The sequence below is a fragment of the Brassica oleracea genome, chromosome C9 (genome assembly GCF_000695525.1).
Source record: "Brassica oleracea var. oleracea cultivar TO1000 chromosome C9, BOL, whole genome shotgun sequence".
Taxonomy (NCBI): domain Eukaryota; kingdom Viridiplantae; phylum Streptophyta; class Magnoliopsida; order Brassicales; family Brassicaceae; genus Brassica; species Brassica oleracea.
In genome coordinates this window covers 33,356,656-33,377,089 of record NC_027756.1, presented here as the reverse complement: position 1 = coordinate 33,377,089, position 20,434 = coordinate 33,356,656, and the positions used below count along the sequence as shown (strand labels likewise).

Below are 20,434 nucleotides of genomic sequence, written 5' to 3'. Positions count from 1 at the left end.
ATCTGGTCCTTGTATCTTTTGCTAACATGTCTGCCCGATCATTCTGACTCCGAGAAATATGAAACAGTCTTACATTCTCGAAGTCATCATGTAACCTCTGGAACACCTCGATCTCTGTCGCGAATGATGGCCAGTCCATCGGGTTTGTAGTCATATCCACTAAGTCTGAGCAATCCGTCTCATACCGTACCGAAGTGATCCTTCTGTCTCTCATACATGAGGCTGCCCAAAGTAACCCTTCCATCTCAGCATACAAAGCTGAGAGGCTCCTGTTACACGCTCGTAATCTGAAGTATTTTAATCCCATTTGATCCTTAAGACTCCACCCTAAGCCACTGACACTGCCATTATTGATCCATGATGCATCAATTTGACAAGTAGAGATTTGGAGTATCCAAAGGGGCACTGTCTCAACCTCTGTAGTTGGGGGATTGTCATGATCCTCATTTGCTTCCTCTTTTTCGTTAGCCTTCCTCCAACATTCTGCCTCGAGGGACGCATGCTGGAGGGTGTCAATGGGGGATACATCTTTTCCATTGAAGAGTTTGTCGTTCCTCGCCTTCCAAATGTACCAATAGATCCATGTGAAGATATCGAATTGTGGTCTCAAAGGAGCCACCTCTTTTCTCTTCCAAAACAGAAAGTTCATGTTTTGATATATGGATGTACTCGGGAAGTAAGCCGGAAGGGACGGATAGTCCGATAAAGCCCAAAACTGAAGAGCTGGTAGGCATTCAAAAAGAAGATGATTAATCGACTCCACCTGGCCAACACATCTAGGAGAACTCTTATCGGTGCCCAAGTGTCTATAAACGAGCCTCTTTGTCGTCGCCGCACAGTCTGAGATAGCATGCCATAAAAAATGTTTCATCTTACTCTGGGCCTTTGTCTCCCACACATGGCTCTGTAGGCTCGTGAAACTTGGTTTTACAGCCCCTTTCTATGAGAGACTCAACTTGATCGATCGAAGTAGGTCATAGCCGGTTTTAACTGAATAAACTCCTGATTTGTATGATTCTAACATACAATTAAATCTTCAAATTTTCAAATTTTTAATTTTTCAACAAACTTTTAAACCTTCATATTTTGAGAGTCTAAAGTAAATTTCAAATTTGAGGTCTTACTATTAAAATCTCAAACTTGAACTTTTACTATTCAAAATCTCAAAACACTATTGACTTTCCATTTTGATATTTGCGATTGTGTAATTTACAAATATTTCTACTAATATTAATTTTTGTATCACTTTAATCTCTATAAATATATTGCGATTAAATATTCACATATATATATATATATATGTACATATATATTATTACTGATACATAGAATACAAAATATGCTAAAAATTAAATCAAAATTGTTAATTTAAATAATATAATGTAAACTAGAAATATTATGTAGAGAGATTTGCCAAAAATAACCAGAAACCTAAATTCGAATGTAACTAGCTCAAATTCAAGCAAATGCAAAAAGAACTTAAAACGGTAGTCAAATTACAATTATCCCCTTATAAACAAAAAAAACCTGTAAACACTTTTACGGTTATAGCCTTGGAAAATCTTCTCTAAACAATAAAGTCTTCTCCTATAAGATTTTCCGAGAAGTCTACTGATATGTTGTGTTTTCGATACATTCTAACAAAGTTTTCTAAAGTGTTTTTGAGTCTTTATTGAGTCTTTCTCGTCCTTTCGAGTCATTACTGGTCTGGAGTTGCATTGGGTAGGAGATGAACCCGTTGGAGCAAAAGAGGCAGAAAACACTGCAATTTTGTGATTTTCACGCAGAACAGTCTGAAATGACTATTCCAGATCGAGCGGAGCAACCCGAGTGTCTGCTCCAGCGGCAGAGATTTTTAAGGAAACTTCTAATATTTCGGGATTTTACCTAGGGTTCCCTCTTTTTACTCCCAGGCTGCCATAAACCTGCATATCTATCTTTTCTTATTATTCTAGACATTCTACGTTACTTTTAGAGAGATTTTGGGAGAGAGAAAAACTTGTACTCTTGTTAAGGGAGAAGAATCTCTACATCCTTTAGAGAAGATTTCTAAACCCTCTTTGCTTTTTATTATTGATTCAGACATATTTTCTTCATATGTTATCTCTATGTTTTCTCTGTCCATGGCTGAGTAATCTGCTTGCTTTGTCTAGGGGGTTAGGGTGTTTAGATCAATGAGCTAAACACAAATAAGGTTCATTGTTGATTGTCTCCATTCATGGTTATGCTTACTGCCTGCATTAAACTAGCTATTTATTGGTTGAACCTAGGTTTAATCTAATCATCAAAAGTGCTTAGGTTGCTAGAAACAACATGAATGAGCATCTTGTCCCTAACCAGCGAAAGTAGATGTTAGGGCAATTTGTGAACTAATCAAATTTGTGCTTATTGTTTGTCTTCATGTTTTAATCCAAACGAGAGTTTGGGTATTAAGACTGATTGATGAAAGGAGAGATACCACGAAAGTGGATCGATCTACTTGTGTAATTTGAGTTCTAGACTCGCGCTTAATAAAACCTTGAATAGATGTTTGGCTAATGATCGTTTGACACCCTAACACCCTAGACTAGCTCTTTAATCAATTGAAAACACCAGACCAATCTGTTACTTGTTCTTACGATTTCTCAACCTTTAAAACCCCTCATATTGTTTTAGCTTAATATTGATCCCATAAAGATAAAGTGTAAACTGGCCATCTGTAATTGAATCTCAAATACTACTTCTACACTGTTAGCTTGCAGTAGTAAATACACAATTTTATTGTATCATCTACTCATATCAAGAAGTCAACTTATCCTGAGAAGACTTATCGAGAAGTCAACTTATCCTGAGAAGACTTCTCGAGAATCAACTTATCCCGAAGACTTATCGAGAAGTATACACATGTATTTAATCTTAAAATTAACTAGATTTGAACCCGCGCGTACGTGCAAATATATTTCTATTTTTAAAATAATATTTAAACTATAAAATAAGTTAAAATATATATAAATATCTAATATCAATTTTTAAGTATATAGTATTATTTTGAAATTTTTATATTTGTTGAAATTTGTTTTTGATGAAATTGTACTAACCATATATTAATTACTTATTTATTTATTTAAAAATGCAACATTGTATTAATAGTTTAATTTTAAACATTAGTTTTATATAAATTTTTACAAAATTTATCATGTTTTTCATAAAAGTTTTTTATTCTCGAAATGTTTGTATGTGACCAAATTAAATGGTTTAATATTATACTTTTAAAATATTATTTTATTTAATATACTATATTTCATTTTGGTGTTTTTATTTTTACTACAGAAATCAAACATAATTTTTTACAACCAATAAATATTATTATTTTTTTTATAAAAAAGTTAATATGATAATTTCAAAAATAATTGGGATATACTATTAATTTTAAAATTAACTACTGAAATATATATATAAATTGGTCTAGATTAAATATGATAAACAATAAAAAATAATAGCATAATGGATATATATTTGGCTTTTCTTAGGAAAGTTATTCTTTTGATGTATATTGTTTATTTTTATGTTAGGAAAATATCATATGTGAGTAAATTTAAGATATTTAGTTAAATTTCTAATTAATGGTCTAGCATAGACTTTTGTATGGTAGATATAATAAAGTAGGACCCTAAATTAATAAATTAGATTTATAAAATTAAGAAAAATATTTCGATGGAAACAAATGGAAACCATGTAAATATAATTATTCTAAATCATATAAATTTAAACTTAACAAAATTATTATTTTTCCCACATAGATGAGTGAATATATATTGTAAGTCACGATTGTACATTAGTAAGAGTTTGGTAGCATATGTTCAAGCAATGTCTGTATTCTTAGGATTAAATTTTAAAATCTTAAATAATTTTTTTAAACTAAAATTTGACATATAAATGTTTAGTGTTGTATATATTAAACATTTTATAAGTAGATTTTGTGTTTAAAAGGTGTGTATTGTTATCTACTTAAAATATTTGATTTAGGGTTTAGGGGTAGAAGACTTCTTACCAAGAAGTTATGTACTAGCAACCTTCTTTAAAAATCTTTTAGAACGTAGGATAAGTTTAAGGCTAGGAGACTTCTGAAAGTCTACTAAACGGTAATGCAATAGCAAACTTCTTGAGAAGCCTAATAAATTGTAATACACTAGTAGACTTCATGAGAAGTCTTCTACTTCAAACTTTTTAACTTAATTGAAATTTTGTTTCCTTATATAAATAAAATTTGCACATTCTCTCTCTTTCCCACTCTAAAACTGTCTAACCCCTCTCTAATTTATTTGAATTTGAAGACATCAAACTTATATCAGTTTCTAATCTTTATCTCATGTTTTTCTCACCACATTATCTTGTTTTTTACAGGTTTTTCATTCCATGATTTTCATCTTCCACTCTTAAAAATGTAAATATATCAACTTTGGGTATACATTTTTGTGTGTTTTGTGTGTTAAATTCGAATAAAACTATAGATTCAACTTCATGTGATTGTTTTGTTTATTATTTAAACATAAAAAGGTTCTATTTTGAATTTGTTTTCTGTTTTGAACCAATTTTTAATGTTTTGAATATTTATTGTTTTTAGATATGAGGACATATTTTGAAGTTTTCCTATTTTTTGAATAAAACTATAGATTCAACTTAATGTAACTGTCTACTTATTATTTAGCTTAAAATTGTATTTTTCATCGTTTATTTGTCTCTCTAAAAAGTAAGATATCATTAAATTTTTGATATATTTCTTTGTTGTGTGTGTCAAAACCAAATAAAATATAAATTCAAAATCATTATGATCATGATTATATAATTTTGTTATATTTTAGTTGTATAAGTTTTAATTCCAAACAATATAAAGTATATTTTTGTTTTTGTGTAAATTTAAAATTGCAAAATAACCTAAACGTGAGACTTCTCAAGAAGTCAGCTATGACAAGACTTCTCAAGAACCTTTGTTCGTTTAATTTCAATAAAATTTCATTTCTCCAAGTTTAAAATGAATGTTTACAATTTTCTTGTTAATTCACCTGTATTTGTCAATATTCGGGTTATTAGATAAAATTTATAATTTAATTGTTTATAATTGTGAGGTTAGTAATATTCATGTTTATTTATGATTCAGCTACATTAAAGACTTATTCACCTTTCTAGTCCTAAAATTTTTGAGGCTTGCTTACAAGAAATACTATCAACTAAATCGATCAAATGAATTGTCAACTTACAGCGGCAGTGAAACATGAAGAAATTCAAAGGACATTATTCATGATGCACAAAGAAAAAGCACTGGGATGGCAGCTTTATTTTTCAACATTTTTGGCACATAAAGGCATACTCTATTGAATTAGTAAATACATTCATGCATATATAAAAGATAGAAGCTAGGTTGAACACAAAAAAATATTTGATTGATCCCTAAAACGAAATGACCAACTAAGATGACAAAATTAAGACCGATTAGTCTTTTTAATGTGTGATACAAGAATATTTGAAAGGTTATGTGCCAAATACTTAAGCACTGTCTACTGATGTTAATATCGGGAACCCAATCATCATTTTTGGCAGGACGGTTGATTTCAGATAATATATTGATAGCACATTAAATGTGCCAGGGCTAAGGAAAAATAATTCACGTCAGAATCAATATATGACAGTAAAAACAGACATGGGTAATGCTTATGATATGATTGAAAGAGCGTTCATTCAGACATTCTTTGAAACGATGGAGTTTGCACTGCAATAGATTTTGTGGATGATAGAACGAACGCATTGGCAAATTTAAGGAAACACCAACCCACATAGGGGAATAAGACAAGCAGATCCCTCATCATTCTAAAATTTTATTATGTATATAAATAATGATCTCAAATATACGGAAAGCAGAAAGAGCAAAAAAGATTAACAGGTTTTAAGGTGGCAAGAGGGTGCCCCTCGATATGTCATATACTATTTGCATAGGACATCTTTTTCTGCAAAGCAAAGAAATAGGAATGTGAGACTATTCTAAGAAAAATTAAAGAAGTATGAATCGGTGTCTGATCAATAAACTAATTTTATCAAATCTGCTCTACCATTCTGGCACATGATTCATGGGGCTACTCATAAAGAAATGCATGACATAATAGAGAGTCCAACAGTTGGAGAAATTGGCAGATAACTAGGGATCCCATAAAATTTGGGGGATCCCATAAAATTTGGGGGATCAAAAATGCAAATTTTTGGTTTTTTACAGGAAAGATTTCTTGGTCAAGTAAATGGATGAACGATTAATTTCCTAACAAAAAGGAGGTAAATAGGTATTTATCAAATCAGTTGCAACGGCGTTACCGAATCATATGTCTTGTTTTCGGCTTTCCGTGTGATGACAAAATTAACAAGCATAGTATCTCAATTCTGGTGGAGCTTAAAGAGAAATGGAAAAGCTATGTAAAACTAAAGAAGAGTGAAGACTAGGTTTCATAGCTTTGACAGAACTTAATACACCTATACTAGAAAACAATTTTGGAGATTATTTGAGAAATCAATTCATTATTTGCTCGAGTTTTCAAACAAATGTATTACAAAATACGAATTCTCTAGAACCAATAAGATTATACTCGTCGTCATACAATTGCGTAATATTGTATCAGCTAGTTTCTGGTTAACAAATGACTAATCAAAGGGTGAAAAGAAGATCATCTATTTCAGTATGGAATAACTCTGGATCCCATCCAATCGTCGGAGACCAGTAAAAAAAAAAATCACACATCTTTTATCCTACTCTTACGTAATCAGCTCATTGACCCAGCAAGAATGTAAGGCAAAACTCTAGTGATCCATGCTTTCACTACAAAAAAATTGGGTTTTAATAGCAGGACAACATAGCGTTTTTTTCGATTGTGCTATGGTTGACATATCTCTAGTTTTAACATAGCGTTTGTATATTCGGAAACGCTACGATAGAGTGGTATATTTAAAAAGGCTAATAATAGCTTATGGTTTAATAGCAAAACATAACGAAACGTTACGATAGCTTATTGTTTAATAGCAAAACATAACAAAACGTTATGTTTGCCTTTTTAAATCTCTAAACCCTAAACAAGTTTTTAAACCCTGAACTCTAACAACAAATCTGAACTCAAATATTTTAACACCAAAACTTAAATTTAACTTCGAATTTTAAATATCAACTCAAAAATTAATCTTTTTCAAGAACTGATCTCAAATCTTAAATCAATACCCACAAAACTCTAACCCTCAAACCCTATACTTTAAACCCTTATTCTAAATTCCAAACTTTAAATTTAGACTTTAAATTAAAAAAAATCAAATTTTATGAATCGAATTTTAAATTATAAGTCATAAAAATATTAAATTTATTTACATATGTACTTTACACTAAATATATATAAATATTAAATTTATTTACATATGTACTTTATAAAATGCATTTTTATGAATTTTTAATATAAAATGAAATATAGTCGCTTTGTTAATGTTATATATCATTAACTTTATAAATGTAAATGATAATTTAGTTTTATATAAGTAAAATCAGATAAAGATAAAATTATAATTCCTAAAATAACTATTAAATAAAAACAGTTTTTGATGATTAATTTTCAACCATTGATTGCTTTTAATCTAATGGTTACAAATCAATTTTAGTCAATCCTCGTCATTCCTCCTTATTGGTCAAACTATCAAAATAAGGATTACAATTTGTGGCCATCGATTGTTTTTGATCTTGTGGCCTAAGATCAAACTTCTCTCTTACGATACTTTTTTTTTATCAACTCTTTTCTTACGATTAACAGAGTCTTCTCTTCTCCTTCCCTAGAGAGTCAAGTCTCCACTCCAGTCTTATTCTCTGGTTCATCCTCCCCGTAGCTTTGCCATTCACAACAGCGAACATACCAAGAGTCGCAAAGAACCCTAGACAGCCACACAAACCAACGTTTCTGACGGTATCAGCATCTGTGTGCTGCTGACGCTTCCCCTGCAGATCCAATCTCTCCAGATCCTTTCTCTTCCAGAGAAACAGATCCAATCTCTCTAGATCCTTTCTCTTCAAGAGATTCAGAGATGGCAAGTGACAAACAGAGATGGCGGAGCAGCGCCGGTGCAGCGCCTGTGGCAAGGTGGAAGATGAAGGAGAACGTGTAGCAGCGCTAGTGGCAAGGCAGACCACCAGAGGAGACAGAGGAAAAGGCTGACGGCGGTGGCCCGAGCTTCTCTCCGCTGAGACGGAGAAGACAGAGGAAGAGGAAGACAGTGTTGGCAGATCCCGAGCTTCTCCCTCCTGCGTCTCCGCTCATTCTCTCCGACGCTGCTGCTGCCGCTGCTCACCCTGCGGCTTTGACGGAGAAGACAATACGATGCGGCTGGGAAGTTTGGATCTAGTTTTTTTTGGTTTAGTTTCTTTTTTTAATTTGGGTTTAGTTTATTTTTTTAATTTGGGTTAGTTTTTTTGTAATTCAATTTTAATAAATAAATTAATTTTAATTTATAAATCAATTTGATATATCAATTGCAATTTTGATATATAATTTTCCAAATTTTTATTTATATATATATTTTTTAATTTTTAATAATATAAATAATAACAAAAAAGAAACGCTATTAAAAAATATTTAATTGCATACAGAAAAACGTTATCGTATATAACATAAAGATAGCAGTGCAAAAAAATGATATCTAAAATGCTTGACCTACTATGACGGGCGATGATACAACGCTTCATAAACCGCTATCGTATCGTTAGATAGCGTTTTGAACCTTCGGATGTGAAAATCATCAAGACCATATCACTATACAAATTCCTTACATCATATGAAGATGGATAGTATTTCATAAAATCAAGAAAGTATACGGTCAAGTCTCATTATCACATTGAGCATATGTACCAGATCAATTTAAAAATGATCCGTTTTATCGTCCAGTTGTCAAATCTTTACATGCCTTCTTTTGGAATATTAGATGTATACTAAAATTAAAATATTTCTTAAGGCAAATCACCTCAGATTTTTAGCAATGAATAAAAACCTTAAAATCGAGAAGATAAATGGCAACACACAGTGTGCACGAGGTGGAGTAGATGAGGAAAAAACTAATCATGTCCTTTTCAAATGTCCATCAGCGAACACAAGTATGAGCTTTGTCAAAAAATTCCAACAAATTCGGACAGATTCATTCGCTTTCGTTCTTTCAGTAATATGACTATTTTGGAGCATTTCATCACACTTGGATGATCAACATTTTGCATGAATTTATGGTATATTTGGGAGGGTATAAATTTAAACTAGATAACAACGTCGACATAAATCCCTGAGACACAAAGTAATTAGTACAGACAAAATCAACATTATGGAATGAAGAACATATAGGGGCATTCCAGAGAAAAATACAATCACATGACATGTGGAGGAGAAAACACGAGTACAAAAATTTAGAATCTAGTGTTTACGGATGGGTCATGGAAAGAAAATGGACAGTTTTCATGACAAGGATGGTACATCATGCTCGAAGGTTTGGAGGTTTTGAAGGGGGTAAGGAATACATGATCTACCCTCACACATTTGCATTCAGAATTTGAAGCTCACATTTGGGAAATAGAATGGAGGATAACTTTCCGACAACTACACGTAAATTTTTTGGCAAATTGTTTGAATTGGTGAAGATGATTTCAAGTAATGTTATGTGCATATATATGAAGAAATTTTGAAGATGCAATGATCGTTTCAGCACATTCGGCATCACACATGTGCCCCAGACTCAAAATACAAGGACATACAATCTTGCACGAAGTGATCGAAAGTCCACATAGACACATAATTCTGTACTGCAATTCTTCAATGTCTTCTTCATTGTTATGAAACTAATGGGTTATGATGTGGCATATGCCAATCAGTGATATGTGAGCTATGGAAAACAAAGAACAAAAGGAATCACAACCGCTTCAAGCTCTGAAACTCATTAGTACGCTTACAGCCATGTATAAGATCAACTAGTCCATCTGCTACCCTTAGAGCGTTGCATATTAGAAAGTTAAACTATCACGTTATTTAAATTTGAACATATCAAATAATTTCTAGTGATAGAATTGAAATATATCAGATAAAATACTAGCCTCGCTTACTGAAAAAAGGATTTGCCAATCCAAAAAACAACTAAACTAGCTAATCAGATCCAACCTATGTGGAATAATAATACATACAGATAAATGTGAAGCGAACACAATCCAGTAATACAATTACACATAAATTACGTACTTATTTAAGTCTTCCTTGAAAATTTAAGAGAGGCTTGTTCGTTTGTCCATGGATAAAGATGAGAATTGATGTTCGTTTAGTGTTAAAATGAGCATCATCCAAATGATCAATTCAGATGAGTTAAAATTGTAGCCTAAAAATGAGACTCATCCAAATGGTTTATCCAGATGAGTTTAATTGGTGAATATAATGAGAGATGAACCTTTCCAAAATAACAAATGACAAATTTAGCCTTATTCTAATAAATATTTATATTCAAGTTTAGACAAACAAATGATTATGATATAGATTCTCAAGAAACTTTAAAAATTATATGTTTTCTCCAAAATTGCAAAAAAATATTTTTCGCCAAAACAAAAAAATACATTTTTATGTCAAAACCACAAATACATATTTTCCACCAAAACGTAAAAAAACATTTCTCCGCCAAAACCACAAAAATGCATTTTCCACTAAAATCGCAAAAACGCATTTTTCGCAAAATCCAAAAAGTGAACTTCCCGCACGAAAATGCACATTCCCGTCAAAACCGCAAAATAAAGTTTCCCACCAAAACCAAAAAATGTATTTTTTGTCGCCAAGAAAGCAAAAACGGTTTTTTCTCGCTAAAACCAAAAAATTAAATTTTCTCGCCAAAACCGCAAAAATGTATTTTGCACCAAAACCGCAAAAACGCATTTCTCGCCAAAACCACATAAACTTTTTCCCGTCAAAACCACGAAAAAGCACTTCCCGCCAAAACCAAAGAACCCATTTTCCCGCTATACCCACTCAAAAAAAAAAATTCTAGCTGAAACGGAAAAAATGATTTTTACGCAAAAACCGGAAAAACACACTTTCTCGCCAAAGCGCAAAAAGTACATTTTCCACCAAAACCACAAGATAACACTTCCTCGCTAAAACCTCAAAAATCATAGTTTCTCACTAAAATCACAAAAATTAATTTTCCTTAAAAAAAACAAAATTATATCTCCTGCCAAAACCATATTTAAAATAATTACATTTTAGATAATTAATAAAAATTAACACAGGTAAACAAAGCTAAAATATGATTAAATAAAAAAAGATATATAAGTCATTTGTTTACCAAATTCATCTAGATAAAAATAGAAACGAACAGAAAAACAGAAGTTCATTTCGATGATCCATCTAGATGAATCATCTTGATGGAGAAACGAACAGTGCCGGATAACATTTAGATGAATCATTTGGACAGATCTTATAAATGGCATCTCAATGAAGATGACACATGGACAAACAAACATTACCAAATTATAAATATACTCAACAACCATTTTATTACTTCATTCTGATTAAGCTCTCTTCAAGTTTTCTGAAGTCTATCAAAGTCATATCGTTGACCTGCAAAGAAAACAAGCCATATGCACTCTCAAACATATTAATAATTTTATGCAGTATACAACAGTAATACATACGAAGATATGAGAATTATATTCCATTTAAAAACATGGCATGAAGACATTTCCTTTGAGGATGGCCCAAATACAAAATAAAACAAAATTGAAGTTTGATTTGTCATTTATAACTGGGTATTTTACTATACACACACACAAAACAAATATGAACATATATAGTAGTTATCATTTCTTCTTTTCATATATTTGATGCTCAAGAAGAAGGCGAGATATATATATATATATATATATTTTTTTTTTTTTTCTTATAACGTTTACAGTCTGATTGATGGCTTCCAATCTGGATACATACGTACTAGGGCCTAGCTCGTGTTTTCGCATGTTAGTAATTACTATGATGAACTCAACACAACTTGTTATAAAATTGAGCTAAAATGTTTAAATAAATCACAAAATTTAGTGTTTAATTTGATCATCTTTTTTTTATAAACTGTAAACAAGAAAACCAAACATGAACGGAATGGATACAATTCACTTTGTATAGTAAAAATATTCGGTATAACCTAAAAATGTTCACTAAATTTTTTTCTATCGTAACATACAAATGCAAACACAAATGAACGTAGCTGGATTAAGTAAGACTAGAGTAAGATAAGTTTACCTCAGCTTGTATGGTGTAAATAACCCTGTCATCAACAATAGAGTAGATGGCGTTAAGAAGGCAGAGACCATTTTCACTAAGTACTTGAAGAACACTAGAAAGCCGTGGTTGGCCACCACAGCAGCGGCTGCTAAATACTATTTCCAGACCCGCCAAACAGTGACGAACCACCACATGATTCATCATCTTCATCTCATCCTTAGAATCATCAGAGAAGCTTCCTCTAGAGAGTAACATGAGCTCATCTCTCTTCGAACTCAGCTCCTTGATCTTCTTATGCAGATACGTTATGTAGTTCGCAGCCTCATTCACTTGATCAGATGTGGAACGCTTACTCTAAGCAAAAAAAGAAACCAAGAAATTAATAGATCTAGTATTAGGAATCTCTTAAGAAAATCACTATAGTGAAGTCAAAAGCACAAAGTCAAAACACTTGCGATGATCTCTTTTCATTTTCTTACATGGAAGACCAAGTCAAATGACAAAGACTACGTACAGATCTAAGGTAATAATAAAGAATAAAAATCAGGATTAGGGTTATAAGAACTGGGTAGTGACCTGAATGAAGTGATGAGGGAGAAGGGAACGAAGGGAAGCATAAAGAGAAGCCATTTCTTGTCTTCTTTGTCTCTCGATTTCTCTATGCATCATCTTCTCCATGTCGTTATTATCAGTACTTACTCTCAGTTTCGTACACCGTCTTCTCCTCTCCCGACAATCGTCCATCTAATAGCTTTGGTGGTCCTAATTGATAGAATATTGCTTTAAGAGATTGTCTTTTGATGATTCTGAAACGGCAAGATCTGATCTCCTGGGATTTTGTGATATGGCATTCGATTACACTTTGGAAGAACAAGGTCAGAGCTTTGTTGTAAAGTTGAAAATTATTGTGGTCTTGAGGATTGAGCAAAATAATTAAAGAAAATGTTGTTTGATAATACTATTTAATTGGAGAAGAAGATGCGTTAGTTAGACGTATCAGGAAATCAAAAAAGTATTAAAAGGAGAATAAGAGCCTCGTATAAGCCGTCCACGTGAGATGGAAAAATCATCCAATCAGGAAAGTCTGTTTTTGACACGTCACCATAATTAAAATCGAGCAGATTTTCGTACGGGCTTTATTAAAATTATATCAATCGGCTCACAACAGCTCATGTAGAGAACCTGTTTAGTTTTCACGCTTTCGAGAGTATCTTCTCCTCTTACTCTTCCGCTTCATCTTCTCCAATGTCTAAAATTTTTCTGTGTAACCTCTTTTTTTTCTTTTTGGTAAAATGTTAAAATTATTATACCAAGGTTTTTGTTTTTTTACAGAATAACACAGAAACAGAGTAGCAGAGATGCATAAATTGAAACTAAATAGAGCACCTAAAGCAGATGAACTTTAAGAAAAGAAGACGGGATCCAGAAAGAGACCGACATTAACGCTGCAGTGACGGACCTTTGCAGAGACATGAGCGGATCGAGCTCCCAGTTGCCGCGAGCCGGAGAGAAAGGCGCCCTCATACCTTGAAGCACCGGGTCCTACAGCTTCCAAGAAGCCCTCAGATCAACACCTACACAAAGAATCAAACGTCTCGCATCCGCAAGCCCATCCAATATCACACCACCGGCAGCACGAGAAGGAGTCCACAACCGGCGATGCCGTCGTTCGGGATAAGAGTCCGGAGATTGCTGCCTCCATCCTCTCAGACCCGGGACCGTATACACCCTTTTAACCCACCACCCATATAGAGCAATGAGACAGGTCAGGCACACCTCCTCCGGAGTTGTAACCATCGAACTAGCAAGAAGAAAATCATGAGCAAAGCTAACACCTTTCCACTCTCCACGGACTCAAGCCGCTTTCATAGAAACACAACCGCTAAAAGGTGACGAAAGAATAGAGAACCGATGACAAGGAGCGCCACACCATGGAACCAACTCCAACTTCGGGGAGACCCAAGAACCACACACGCCGAGAGGATCTCGACAAACGAGGGAGACGTCACCACCACGCGTCGCCACAAGAGAGAACCGGAAAGGAAGGACGACGACCAACCCCCGATCTCACCACGCGCTTTCTCTAGAGACCACCAGAGAACACAAAGAGGAGTAGAGAAGCTTGAGATCCACAGATCCACAAACGCCAAGCCCACAGGAAACCCACCACAGCGAAGCCAACAACCACGCTCCACCGCCAGCGAGACCAAGTGAACTTATCCCACGTCTCACGCGCCACCGTCTCGAAGAGATCTAGTCAGAGAAAGGAAAAAGTCTCCGAACAAAGATCCCACGACAAACCAGATAAAACACGAGGGGAGCGGAGACCGTCCTCAAGCCCTCCAAAATCCACCACGCACAGACCGGATCTGCACCAGGAACCGCCAGATCTGAAACGGAGACACCTCAGACCAAACCCAACCCTAGCCGCAAAGAGAAAGAAAAGACCACAGAGATGAACAGAGAAGCGGAAAAGGAAAAAGAAACACAGTGGGGACCACCGGCGACCGCCTCGAAAGGACACGGCAGTCGCCGGAGGAGAGCTGCGGCCAATTTGAGCTTTTCTGGTGAGAGGCGAGAGAGAAATAAAGAGAGAGAAAAAGTCTCTTTCTTATCCTTCACGGACTTTTTTTGTGTAACCTTCATAATCAATGATTATCTTAAAACCATTCTTGAATGTTCCTTTCCCCTTCCACTTGATCCTTCTCCTATATAAATTTCTATGACTAAACCTTAATCCATCCAAATCAAAACCTACTCTGAAGAAGCTACATCCATGCCCATTCGCCTTCTATTTCAACGACGTCTCTACAGTCTCGACCAGAACCAGCTAAGTTAGAGCTTCAATTTCAGTTAGTCCATTTCTGGGAGGCAAGAAACATTGCTAAAGGTGAAACCTTATTGGGTTAGAGCCCCTCATTGAAAAATCAACCAATTACATTTCTCAAATCAGCCATGTCATTTAGGTAAACATTAAAACAATTTCAATTTGATTGCTGTATTTTTCTGTGTGATAACTCAAACGATTCCTCTTTCTTGCTCTGCGAAACGTATTTTCAATAAATCTCTCCTTTTTTTTGGCCAAGCATGATCCTATATTAATCAGAACTTCTTTATCAGAATAATTTTCCAAGCAATCGAATTGAAAAAGGTATTACGTCTTTTTCTCTAGGTCTATTTTGTTTGTTTTGCAGAGACTGCCTTCCTAACAAACGTAATAATTTAGCTTCTCCTTTCTATCCAACGTAACTATATGAAACGATTGTCAGTCTGTTTTCATTTTTAAGTCGTGCGTCTAAGCTACTTTGAACTATAAATTTTATTGGATCATGATTGGTGAAGAGCAAGAGAAGTTAGATCTTTTTCATCGTCACTGTCAGGATGAAGATCCAGCCGGAGTCAACATGCAACCAATGCTCAATCTGCCCTCAAGCGTCTATTTCATCATCGGCTGTTTACTAATGGGTTTAGTTGTTCAATCTCCGAGAAACCATTCCTCGATGTGACGGAGTTCGAGCCAGTTTTTGTTTGTTTTGTGAAGATGGTTCAGAACTTCGTATAGGAGAACTCCCCGATAGGGAAACCAAATGTGGCTGCTACCGCTGCACGATAGCTCCTCCGACAATGAATTAGATATGTTCGGTGGTTCATCTCAAATATGATTTTCGACATTGGTACTCACTGTGACGCATCCAATCATACCTTTTACTCTAACCTCTTGCTCTTTCCCTTGTGTAGTATATTAACCAAATTGTAATCTCTATCTTATCAGAGTTAGATTCCATGCGCGAGGGTCACGGAGAGGAACATCTTAGCCGACGCGTCGAAGGTAGTAAAGAAGAACAAATCAGTGAAATGAAAAGACGATATGATTCTTAAGTCTGCAAGTCGTGATGGGAAAGTCTCCTTTCCTAGCTGGTAAACATTTCTCTTCTCAAACCTACTCTTCACCAAATCTATGTGACTGATGAACTAAGACTTGCTAATTTTCAGGTGAATGAGTACAATTTTGTTTGACTTAATTTATCTTTCTTAGGCTCTTAGCCAGAGTAGAACTGTGCTTTAGAGTCACGTGTATGCTTCAGATTTGTTTTCCTCTTGAAATTTTATCATAGAGTAGCTTTTTGGTTGCAAAAACTCATTTCTGATATAGAATTGTACATGTTTATTGGATTTTAGGTAAGTGACAAGTTCTTAGAGGGATATATCCCACTCTCTCTGTGCATGATTGGCTTACTTTGGTTTAGAGACTCTATCTCGGTTCCATAGAAATCCTATTCATGTAAGTTGTGCCGATCATGTGTGAATTAAAATCTCTGTCTGCTCCATAAGTGTTTAATAGGTTTGGATCTTAAATAATTTGCAGTGTGTCCAATAGCTTCCAGAACATTCTTGAGTTGTCGTTTTTCTCATTTGCAGGGATCAATTCCTTATGTCATGTTTTTGAACATCACTGTGAACGATTAGTTTTAATTCGCTAGAAGTTAGTTTGACCTACTTCCATTAACTTCTTAGCAATCATGAATATGTCAGTATCCCCTGTTGTAGATATAGGCTGCCACTGGAGGTGGAAATTTGGGAGTGACATACACTTAAATGTTATCCTCTCATTGGGTTATATATATATGCATAATGTAACTAATGAGTTTCCACCGGCTAATTGGATACAGGGTGCTAGCTCTCTGTTGCGTGCATGATGCAGAAGCCAAGCTGGTGCTGTTACGAAAATTGATTGATCATTCAGTACCTCACCTGGTTGGGAGTCAAAAAATCTGCGAAGCTAATAAAAAATAAATTAACAAGAGTGTGTAATACCAAGCTAACAACTTAATTTACACAGTCAGGACATCAATGTTTACAGTCGTATTCGCGTACTTATTATTCTTTCTTTTATATTTCATTTCTTTTAAATAATTATAAAAATTAAGATAGATCCAGACCAATGTATTTTTTTACTGGTATTAGATGACTCTACCTTTCCACCTTTCCGTTTGGTTGAGTGTTTTGTTCTAGGAACGATGATATTCGTTCTGAAGTTTTAATCATCACTTATTTACAGTTTACAGTTTACTACTTCAAAAGTTTACTACTTCAAAAGCTCACGTTAATAGTTTATAGGATTGGCCTAGGTAGTTAAGTTTTTATTTATTTGGGCTACCACGATGACTGCTTCTAAGCATCATAGTCTACATGAAACGTTTATTCAAACATATGTAAAATCATAACTAATTTAGTGGAACATATCCTTGATTATACTGTAATTTCGTTTGCTTATCAATCAACACGAGAAAGAAAAACGCATAAGTAGCTCAAAATATTTATGTTCACATACAATGTAGCTTCCATATATTCATTTTGCTATTTTCAAATTTATTTTATTTTAATATATCATTACAATATATTAGACACACAGTTACATGTAATGATGCCTTACGAAAGAATATCAGAATAAACATTAAAACCTCTTCACGTAGTAGGCATTTCTCAAGTAATTTGTCTCAGATTTCTCCCTTGCCCTCTCATTAACATCAAACCTCGTATATTTTTTTACATTGCTGATGCAGAGAATAAAGACAAGGAATAAGCTTACACGTATTTTTTTCAAATAAGCATATGAAAAGTAAGTATGTTTCCAGAGGTCTGAAATCAAGTACTCGCCTAACTCGAACCATCATAAATTTTCCTTTTATGTCTACGAAGTATTCCATATGGGTACGATCTTCTACACTCGACAAGCGAACATACCTTCGTGTGTATTACTTTTAACTTTTTGAAAAATGCTTGGTCGCTAGGTTTAGTATTAATTTGAAGGTTTTTTAGATTGCTTAATGTTAGTTTCATACCCAATGTTATTTTTAAAGTTATATTGCCGGCATGCGTTCTTATGATTTTTTTGCTTCTCTAAATAAAACCACAAACCCTTCAGATCAATATGTATGATTTCTTTTTCACTCTCTTTTCATATATTCAAAATTCTTTGCCTCTAAAATTTTGTCAAGATATTGAACTTACATGAAAGATGCGTTGTAAATATAGCTTATGGCCAAAGGAAATCATCAAAAAAAAAACATTAATAAAAAGATAACAAGATCACTACCTACTTCCCAAGTTCAAACTTTGTAAGTTCTTTAGGGCAAATTTATCAAATGATATTGCTTATCTATATAAACTAAAAAGAAAAATACATCACCACATTATCCACCCGTAGGGCGGACACGGACCTAGTAAATTTAAAATATGTTTATTAGGGTACGACGCGGTATGAATCTGTATTAATAATTTATTTTAGTTTTTATTATACTTTTTAAACTAAAATATAGTTGACTTATATAAAAGTATTTATAATATTTTTTAATATTTATGTTAAAATTGTAGACTTTAAAATAATTACTTCTTAGCAATTTATTTGCATATATATATATATATATATATATATATATATATATATATTATTCTAGTACTCAAACTTGAGGTGATCTGGGTAATCAGACCGGAATAGAACAACCAATAAAACAAAGCTTTCTATACAAAGACCTCGCAGTTCTAGATAAAGAGTCAGAAATCTGATTTTGCACTCATGGAATATGAGTGATCTTAAACAACCAATAAATTTGTGTATATTTATATATGTATAAATATTCTTAAAAATATATATTTATATACTTTATAAAACATAATTTTTAATTTTAAAACATTATATATATATATATATATATATTTATTTCTGATGCATGTAAACTATTAATAAACTATTGTAAATATTAAATCATACATTTTACCTATGTTTTATTTTAATGATATAAACGATTAAGTTATATGTATAATGTTTAACTTTGATTTGTACTCGTAAATTTCTTACAATGACGTGCGATAGTTATATATATATATATATACATAATTTTCTTAGATAATAGAAAAGTTAAAATGAATAAAATGAAATTAAACTATATTAAGTAACATTTTTCATCCGATGATAATATAAACGATAAGTATGACTACTTCGACTTACGTTTTCCGTATCGTTTTCGACTTGATTCTGTCACGCTTTAAAGTCCGCGATATTTTCTCGGTTTACGTGACTTGTATGGTAGGAATCGAGCAACTCTTTGAGGATAATTTTTTAGTCTCTCGAAAGTGCTGACCAAAATGTCAGAATTTTTATATAGCGCTATTACCCTTGTGTCGGGTGTTCGAGAGCTATCTCTACGAGATGGCTTAGTATGTTTAGGACGTTGAGAGTTTGTTGTGTTCAGAAACAAACTTATCGGCAGATATTACCGTTTTTGACTCTTCGCGAAGGATACGTGTTTGAGAAGATGTTAGTGCGTATAACTGTTCGGTCTTCCAATAAGGTGTTTTTATCGAGGAAGGTATTTTTGTCGAAAAACGTTATTCTTCAAGCGTCTGCGACGTCTCGCGATACTGAAAGTTGGTTTTTCTTTTGCATGCCGCGTTTTCGGGGTTGAAATGTTTGCGGGCTTGAAGATGTTTCGCGGTGTTGCAAGAGTTTAGTCCTAACCCTACGTCGGAGAAACATTTTTGGTTTGTCTGCGGATGTTCGCAGCCAAAACTGTTATTTCTGTTCGGATGCTAATAGTTTGATTTGCGATCGAGGAATTAGGACCGAGGGGTCGCGTAAATTTGTACATGGGAAGAAGCGTTTTCCTTCATAGTGCTTTGTGAAGTTTTGGCCTTCTGAGAACTATTTCGTGCATTTTTTATGATGTTTCGTAGAGCTCTAGGAGCTTTGTTACAATTTTTTCCTTACATGCCGCGTATTATGGGTAAAACATAGCGGGTTTAAAGTGAATTTTGGAATGTATCGAACTTGTTCGATTGTCGACAAGTTTAGGTTTTCCGTTAACCGTTTGGTTGTTAGGACTGAGTTTCGTTATGAAGAATTTATCATATGATTTCCGACTGTGGGCTATACGATAATTATTCTCTTAATACTCACACGATGTTTTTAGACAAATTGTAGATTGTCGTTTAGCCGTTAAGTGATGGAGCGATGGTTTCTCAAATAGTTTGGCTTGGCGTGAAGGATGTGTTCACTCAGATAGCCAAGGACATTGTATGTCAAGGATTAGACCATGGTACTTTCGTGTTAACATTAAGGTCATGTTAGTTTACGATCGTCCTTAAAGGGGATG

At 33.8% G+C, this 20,434-nt stretch overlaps 1 protein-coding gene and 1 long non-coding RNA gene across 3 annotated transcripts; one reads left to right on the top strand and one right to left on the bottom strand.

Annotated features, from left to right (window-relative positions):
* Positions 1–11,300: 11,300 nt before the first annotated feature.
* On the bottom strand, positions 11,301–13,318 carry LOC106316596 (transcription factor bHLH36-like). Its single transcript, XM_013754485.1, has 3 exons — positions 12,858–13,318; positions 12,300–12,635; positions 11,301–11,624 (listed from the first exon to the last, which is right to left on the bottom strand). The coding sequence occupies exons 1-3, from the start codon at positions 13,023–13,025 to the stop codon at positions 11,562–11,564; spliced, it is 567 nt and encodes a 188-aa protein (XP_013609939.1). The 5' UTR covers positions 13,026–13,318; the 3' UTR covers positions 11,301–11,561.
* A 298-nt stretch (positions 13,319–13,616) lies between these two features.
* Positions 13,617–17,266, top strand: LOC106316199. 2 transcript variants are annotated; one of them, XR_001264765.1, is made up of 5 exons: positions 13,621–15,247; positions 15,662–15,955; positions 16,054–16,199; positions 16,461–16,563; positions 16,952–17,266. It is a non-coding gene; the product is annotated as an uncharacterized LOC106316199 (long non-coding RNA). The 2 variants fall into 2 exon arrangements; XR_001264764.1 differs by having other exon boundaries at positions 13,617–15,247; positions 16,054–16,563.
* Positions 17,267–20,434: the final 3,168 nt, after the last annotated feature.

Coding starts and splice junctions, on each gene's coding strand:
- LOC106316596 (XM_013754485.1), bottom strand. CDS start 13,025: ATGGACGATTGTCGGGAGAGGAGAAGACGGTGTACGAAACTGAGAGTA. Junction 12,636..12,857: donor TCCCTCATCACTTCATTCAG/GTCACTACCCAG, acceptor TTTTTTGCTTAG/AGTAAGCGTTCCACATCTGA. Junction 11,625..12,299: donor TTTACACCATACAAGCTGAG/GTAAACTTATCT, acceptor TTTTCTTTGCAG/GTCAACGATATGACTTTGAT.